At 37.9% G+C, this 8,425-nt stretch overlaps 1 protein-coding gene across 1 annotated transcript; it reads left to right on the top strand.

Annotated features, from left to right (window-relative positions):
• Positions 1-503: 503 nt before the first annotated feature.
• PTGR2 (prostaglandin reductase 2) lies at positions 504-7,900 on the top strand (the record flags this gene model as incomplete). The annotated part of the gene is made up of 9 exons (XM_079537798.1): positions 504-540; positions 1,387-1,505; positions 2,104-2,295; positions 3,063-3,233; positions 3,838-4,047; positions 4,786-4,907; positions 5,773-5,860; positions 6,558-6,597; positions 7,836-7,900. The coding sequence occupies 9 exons, from the start codon at positions 504-506 to the stop codon at positions 7,898-7,900; spliced, it is 1,044 nt and encodes a 347-aa protein (XP_079393924.1).
• Between the last annotated feature and the right edge of the window lie 525 nt (positions 7,901-8,425).

The raw sequence follows: 8,425 nt of genomic DNA, 5'->3' as shown, positions 1-8,425 counted from the left end.
AGCATTATCTGAAAAGCACAGGCTTTGGCAGAAGTCAGAAAGAACAGGTTATATTCTGGCAGCGTGGAAATGTGTCTGCAGGGTTTCACTTGCACCACACCTCTAAGTTTAGTTTGTTTTGGATGAGCTGTTTGTATTTACATCCATTTGTTAGTTCTTCCTCTCTTCCGCAGCTCTGTGGTTGCTCATTAGGTTGCTCTCACTACAAATGCCAGCAGAGCAGTAGGAGAGCGGAGCAGTGCCTGGTGGGATGCTCCTGGCTCAGCGGAGGGTGCAGCTCTCCCTTACTGCTGTGTAGGGGACAGAGTGGATGTTAGGTTTCCCATGGGATTTGTAAGTGGTGTCAAAACGTGTGTTAAATGTGTTACATAACTCCTGTACCCCCATTTCCAAATTGCTGAGTACTTTACCCCATTTTCTTTCTCAAGGGATTTTATGTTTCAGCCCTTCAAGCAGTGTTTTCCTTTGTAGGAGTCCAGTGTGAAATCGCTGCAAAAGCAGGGATGATTATACAAAGAGTAGTGCTGAATTCACGCCCTGGTATGTATTTTATTGCAATAAGGGAGCAGTGTGTTTGTCGTGGTTGCCTAATAGTCTGAAGTGCTGAGAGTAGAAGCAGAAACAACTTCAGATTTGCATATCTTAATACTGTATGCAATAATAAACAAAGTTTATTATGAAGCGTATTTATTTAATCTCTACATGCAGACTTCTAATCTCATGGTTGAGAAAAATAATGCATAATTATGAGAAAACCCTAGGAGTAGAGACTCAGTGCGAAGAAAGATTATCAAGCGTTGCTTTTTAGTTCTGAAATTTCTTCTTTTTGTAAGATTATTAGAATATTTTTATAAAGTTTGCTGCAACAAGCAGCGTGGAAACTATCAGTAAGTACAAGTACCTTGTACTGGCCAGTGAAGCATAATGCCATCAGATCCATTAACATGAAAGTCTACATTGTTTGTCTAGATTTGCATAAAATGTAGATCAAAAGGTTGCTTGCAAATCAGAATAGAGCTGGCAAAGATAATTCGAATAGTGGTTAGTGTACAACTCTTGTGCTGCATACCCAGGATGATTTGAAACAAGTTATTTAATATTTCATTAGCCTTTGGAGATAATTCTTGTAGAAATTAGTCCTCAATAGTCAGGAAGGGTTAGCTGAGCATTTTGGAATGTCTGTTATGGCTCTGTCTTCAGTTTGGGTGGTGGGAGTACACCTGTTTAAATCTCAGTCTGCTGAGTTAGCTGATAGTGTTATGGCTGTGAACAGAGACAAGCTAACATATTCTAAAAGGGACTACTGTAATTAAAAATGCCTTCCCTGTTGATTAAAGGAAGCTCCACATTGATTCACCTATTTGTTTCATTTCAAAATAATTCTAGGTAAGAATGGAGTGCCAGTGCCTGGAAACTTCAGGCTGGAGCAAAGTACAATACCAGACACAGTGCAAGAGGGACAAGTACGTGTTAGAACCCTGTATCTCTCTGTGGATCCATACATGGTAGGTGGTGAGCTTACAACTAAGCCAGAACTTCTTTAAAAATTACCTTAAACTCTGCACCTCTCATGATGTTTAACACAGAAGTTAACAATCGTAAAATCTCTAGTGGGGAAATACAAAGAAAATATTTAAATATTTAAATGCCAAGTTGTTTCATTAAACATTTCTTTGTGAGGGATGATCCAAACATATTTTACTGTTCTCCAGTGCATGGAGATGGACTAAATGACTTCTGGCTGTTTTTTGCAATCCTACACTTCTGTGATTCGTGCAGTCAAAGAATATGAGGAAATCTTGTCAGGTCCAAGCCAGCTGCCTTTGGGTATGAGGCTGACTTTGAGGCAGTGTTTGTAGAACGTGTTGGCTTTGGTAGCACTGGTGAAGGAGATTAAAATGATCCGTCTTTTTGTACTGCGTGAATAAGCAGGGAAAGAAAGATCTAAGAGAAGATTATGAATATTTGGGGCTTATGGAGAGATTTTTGAGTAGCTCATTGTGTCTGACGTTTGAAACATATCTCATCCTCAGCTTCATTTGAACTTCTTATAACCAAATGATGTGTTCCACCAGAGCTTCTCATTAAAGTCTTGTCTTTCAGCGTTGCCGGATGAATGAAGATACGGGTTCAGATTACCTCCTGCCTTGGCAGCTCTCTGAAGTTGCTGATGGTGGGGGCATTGGGGTGGTGGAGGAGAGCAAGCATAATAACTTTGCTAAAGGAGACATCGTCACTTCCTTCAATTGGCCCTGGCAGACAGTGGCCATTCTGGATGGAAGCTTGGTACAAAAGGTATACAAAACCCGGATTGTCACCATTTTATTTTCATAAATCTATTTATTTTTTTTAAAGAGTAATTAATGATACTATTTGTTAGTCAAAATCAAGTTGATATTAATGAAGAAACCCATTTCAAAAGGCAGATGAACTCACAGTTGACAAAATATGTAACAGTTTTTCTGCTTTTAACAAAGAAAAAGATGAATGCTTTTGTTGGCTATCAGGCATGCCAGTATTATTTCACTTGCTGTCTTTTTAATAAACTTCCCCAAGGTTGCTTCTGTTAATTAATTCTGTTAGTTAATTCTAGGTAGATCTACTCCTGATCCATGGAAGTGTAGTCATGAAAGGTTTTAGGCACATTTAGATCAATTTATTCACCAACGTGTTAGTGAAAGCGTGTACTTCTTCCATAGAGGAAGTGCCACTGATCTGCAATCCTAATGTTTGATAACACTGCTATTTTGTCCTTTATGCTAACGTAGGGATAGTTTGCCATTGCCTGAGACTTCTGATCTGCTGGACACTTCTTGATATTTCCATCATTCAAGCTCTTGTGAGTGATTTTACTCACAACCTTTTTCTGAAACTGTGGACCTATAATCTTAGTTTCATTTCATGTAAACTTGTTGTTAAGGTAGAACCAGTTTATAGCTAGCTGTCGCTGTCTGTTGTACCTCGCCTTGTAAATATCCTGAATTAGTCTTGTATCATCAGTCAAATAACAAACAGCAAAACCTCACCTTAGAAGAAGTGAACATCATGTGATTTTGTTGTAGGTTGTTCCACAACTTGTGAATGGACACCTTTCCTACTTTCTTGGCGCGGCTGGATTGACAGGACTGACAGCCTTGCTAGGTATAAGAGAGAAAGGCCATGTGACTGTGGGTGCCAATCAGACCATGGTGGTGAGTGGAGCAGCTGGCGCCTGCGGTTCTTTGGCTGGCCAGGTAGGTTGGCTGAAGACACAAAGGGTATAGAGTTACTAAATTTGTGTTCTGAAACATGATGATTAGTAAACATACAGATAAAACCATTATAAATATAAACAAGTATAACTTCATGGGAAGGTTCACAGATTTGGCTCACACTCACAGAGAGATTTTAGGTATGAAACTCAAGTTTCCTGAAACTGGGATAGCAGAAAATGGTCTGAGGCTAATGAAGAGGATACTCTTAAAAACAGATGCCTAGTGTGTTTCTTAGAGTAGTCTGCCATTTGAGTACAGTCTTTGAGTTGACTGGCAACTTCCATTTTTCCTATATTACCAAATGCAGTAAACCTTTCCTCACATTGGCTCTCCAGTACTGCTGAGTGTTGTAATTCCACAGTCAGTGATTTGGAAAGGCAGTGTAATTCTGTTGGGAACTGCCCCTTCTCTACATGTGAGGAAGGAACAACAAAAGGCTCTTTGGCTGCAGTTATGTCACGTGGGATGGGAATGTACACTCAAATTTGCTGTCTTGGGTTTAGTGGGATAAGACATGCCTAATGTTTATGCATGGGGAAAACGATCAACTTCTCTTTATTGTTTTGTTCTGTTTTAACAATAGATTGGCCGTCTGGACGGGTGCTCTAGAGTTGTGGGTATTGCTGGCACAGATGAAAAGTGCTCCATTTTGGTCTCAGAAATGGGGTTTGATGCTGCTATCAATTACAAGAAAGGGAATGTGGCACAGCAGCTCCGTGAACTCTGCCCAGGTGGTGTGGATGTTTACTTTGACAATGTTGGTGGAGAGATCAGTGATACAGTTATAAGCCAGGTGATTATGCCAACTATCAGGTTTATTCTCATCATTCTCCAAAGTCTGCGTACCCAGCTTTGAATTAAGCCTGTAGTACAGTAGAATAGGCTTTCCACTTTGTTGATCTAATTTTGGTGCTGATCCCAATCAGGAATCAAACATTTGACATTAGTGCCTGTTACTTGGGCTAGCCTTACAGTACACTAGTGAAAACATAGTTTCTACTTCTGATCTCTTGCTTCATTGGCCAGGAGACAGTAATGTTCTTAAAACATTCTCTGTCAGTGCAGTAATCTTGTGTTTTAGTACTGGTTTACTGGCAGCTCTGCTGGATCTCCATAAATGCTCTTGACCATCCCTCTTTCATGTTAACATGAAACTAGTCTGTGTCGCATAGCAGAGAGACCTTGCTGGCAGTGCTGTCTTTGGGATCTCTAAATCACAGCCTGTATCCAACAGCTGTATCCTATTACTCCCATTCCTCACAAAAAAGGCACACAGTAAAAAAAAACCTATTATGCTCCTCATATTTAATGCTACATATACTGCATAGCATGTTTTTCCACTCTTTGTCTGCATTTGTCTGTGTGGTCGTCACAGGTTGACGGGCTGAAATTCTGCTCTTTTCTAGGAGAGGTGACTCTAAATAAAGATACTTGTGTGAAAATTTTGAGATATATTCTAGTGCATGTCTAGAAAATGTGGTTTATGAGAGCAAGGAATGTAATTTGTCTCACTTTGTGCTGTCCCAAATAGATGAATCAGAACAGCCATATCATCCTGTGTGGACAGATTTCTCAGTATAACAAAGACGTGCCTTATCCTCCTCCATTGCCTCCTGACACAGAAAAAATACAGAAAGAAAGAAACATCACAAGGTACGTTTCTCCTTTGGACCTTGTGACCAGGTTCTAGGTCACAAGATTTTTGTGAGTCTGATGTTCAGAAGATAGTCTGTAGATCCACACCAGGCGTGTGTAATTGCAGCAGAATGTTGCAACACCAGAAAAGATTAAATGCACAGCATCATTAAATTCTTTCTCTTACATTTGTCTGTAATGGCATAAAAATGGGAAAGGATAATGTTACCTGCTAACATAGATTTGTGATTGCTTAATTTAGTCTTGGAGTCTCTGAGAAATTCTTCAAAATAAGGGAACGTGTTGTCATGGTTCTGTTCTCAGCTGTTTTGCAACATGCTATCTCTCCAGGTGTAATGGTTCAGGAGAAAATCAAATTCTTTTTAATGAAAAAATGCAGCTGAAGCTGTGGTTGTTTTTAAATTTCAGTTTTAGTATTTGGGTTTTCATTAGATAATGGTAACTAATGGGAACTTGATTGCTTTAGGCAGCTGTGACAGCACCACATGCAAAATTTTGGGCAGCTAAAAAGTTAATTTATACTTTCCATCTATTCCAGGTGCATTGTTCACTCCATTACAGGAAAAAAAAAAAATCAGTCTGCATTTTATGGACATTTGCTTGTTCTTGTGGCAGTAGTTCTTGATTTTTGTCATGCTTCTCTCTGCTGCTTGAAACAGAAATTTTTTTGTCCAAGATAAGTGTTATTCTCAAGGTCCTGCTCCTTTCTTAACAAACTTGCAAAGCTCTGCAAGCATCATTGTAATCAGTACTGACATTCCTTCAGTTTCAATAACATCGTTGTGTTTCTTTAAAAATTTGCAGATTTCAGAACATGCTTATCAGCCTTTCCTAGCTCAAGGCTCACTCTTTTCCTTGACAGAGAAAGATTCTTGGTGTTGAACTACATGGACAAACAAGAAGCTAGCGTATCACAACTCTGTCAGTGGATCCAAGAAGGTAAACTGAAGGTAGGAATTTTTACATTTAACCTGTGGCCTTCAATATTATCTCCTCAGATTAGTGCTATGAGTACAGGAAGTCTATTTCTTTGTCTCTGACTGTATTACCGTGCTCCAGGATCAAAGAGATTTTATTAAGAATGCTTAAGTACACTTGAAAGCTTATCAGGTAGTACCTATAGTGAATACTTACCATGAATGGTGGCTGCAGTATGACAGACATGATGCTGATATCTGTACTCTGCCTTTCAGCATAGGATAGAAATGCTTTTTGATTTAAGGGATCAGGCCTTCAAAAATTTTTACTTTTGAATACCTGCTTAGTTCATGTTCTGAATGCTTTTGGGGATCTTGTCAGAGATTTTGTTTTGAGCTTTATAATCACTAATTGTTATTTTGGGATTGGTAAGATTCTTGGTATCTTTTTCCCTGTAAAGTCTTTCTAAATTAGTTTTTGATTCTTCAGATGATCAGTGTGGTTACCTGGAAGAATCCCAAAATATAGGATTTTGGCATGTGCACACATCTTCCAGTTCTGATTGAAGAACTAAATTAGCTATAGGTTTATCAAAGTATTGGCTTCTATCTTGATGTTGGAACATAAGTAGCTGAAACAGAGCAGAGAATCCTTACCATTTGTGTGGCAGTTCCTAAGAGACATTAATCTTGTCTGGCAAAAGCTAAGAGGACATTTTTGTATTGACAGGTCAGAGAGACAGTGGTAGAAGGCTTAGCGAATATTGGTGGTAAGCTTTTATAACATTTTCTAAAAACACTGAATGCAACAATAGTAGAAGCCATTTGCCAATTCAGATTCTTGTTCTTTATTATAACACTAAAAATCATGTTGTAGATGATAAAAATCACAAGGTATTAAAGCGTCCTGTAAGAAACTCACATATGTTTAAAAATTTATTGGATATAAAGTTTGCAGGTTTTTCTCTCCCCAGAATTACAATGTGGGGAGGTGGGAGTTGGGTTAAAGTGTTTAAACTGTTACCTTAGCAGTTCACAATCATCCTGGTCTTACTGATTTAAGGTGCTGCCCATTTCTTGGAACTTGCATACAAAAGGGTCTTTTGGAAACTTTGAACTTACGCTTCAAAACAAAAAGTCCATCTCTAACAGTACTTGTTGCTGGATCTGCTAACAAAAAATGAATTGAAAGCTATGTACAAGGAAAGGGAAAACATACTAGCATGACAAAACAATCTAAGTTAATATTTCTGGAGAAACAAGATAGCCTGTAGCCTCATCCAAAAATCTATAATGAATATAAAAACCATGGGGGTTTTGTGACTCCAACGAGACAAAGCTAAAAGGCCAGGTGACTCAAGATGCACTGTAAGAACGCATCCCTACCGAGTAACAGGAAAGAATAGGATGTAGTCCATTTATTTCTGTAAGACTGAAAACCAGTAGAAATAGGCATTGGCCCAAGCATATAGATATACATTTATTTCTCATTTTCATTTCTTGTTGATACTTACTGGTAAAAATATGTATTTTGAGGGAATCAGATCAAGTTTTTGCAGGCATATTTCATACCTTATTTACTCATTCTTTTGGAATCAGTTTGTCACATTCCTTGCACTATGTTGCCTGTAAGTATAAGTCTGTTCATTTCATAAAGGTTTGTGAAACTGATAGCACTTGTGGGCTCTCCAGTCATGCTTCATCTTCACGTTCGGCATTTGTGTCCTCGTAACAAAAGCAGAAAATATAATCATGAACTTATATTGGGTGAAATAGGTACTTAAAAATTGATTAAAAAAATAATCACACAAAGCTGCCTGTGGCAGTTTATTACACTAGGTGTTTTTTTTTTCCCCCCCTCCATTAATTAGGCATATCATTAAGAATAAATATATATCGTTGCTCCTGTTTGGGGAACTACTTCATGTTTGCTTCTATCATTTTCTTTAAAAGAAGTTACTTGACACATTTGATTTGGAACTAACTTTTGTCATTATTTCTCTTGAAGCTGCTTTCCAGTCCATGATGAATGGAGGCAATATTGGAAAACAGATCGTCCTAGTTTCTAAGTAAAAGTCATTGCTTGGGGAAAAGTAAATGATTCTATCCATAGTAATAAGCAAGTTTTACTTACAGTAACTACCACCTTAAATATACAATTGTTCTTTATGTACTAAAAGCAGATATTTTAGGATGCTAAGGCAAAAACCATGCTAATAAACTGAACAGAATTGGAAACAGGAATGCAATAGTTTATACTAAATATGGTAATATATTTGACATGATTTGACAGCAGTCAATTAGCACAAGTACAAATAATTCATGGGTATTGGAAGTTAGACCACCTCAGGAACTATTTCCAATAAGTAATTTGTATACAGCCACCTGGTTTTAGATGTGCATACATATGTGTTGTTCCTATGCTAATTTGTCTCATTGCCCAAGAACTTGATAATTTTTCATTTACTAGTATAAGCTTAGCTTGACAGTCCAATGAATCTGGCTATCATCTTAAAATTAAAATTATATGTGTTATAACTTTTTTTTTCCCCAGATAAGAGCAATCAAAAATTCCATTTCTACAACTCAAGTTCTGTG

Source organism: Tetrao urogallus (assembly GCF_951394365.1).
Source record: "Tetrao urogallus genome assembly, chromosome: 6".
Classification (NCBI taxonomy): domain Eukaryota; kingdom Metazoa; phylum Chordata; class Aves; order Galliformes; family Phasianidae; genus Tetrao; species Tetrao urogallus.
This window is presented reverse-complemented; position numbering and strand designations above follow the sequence as displayed.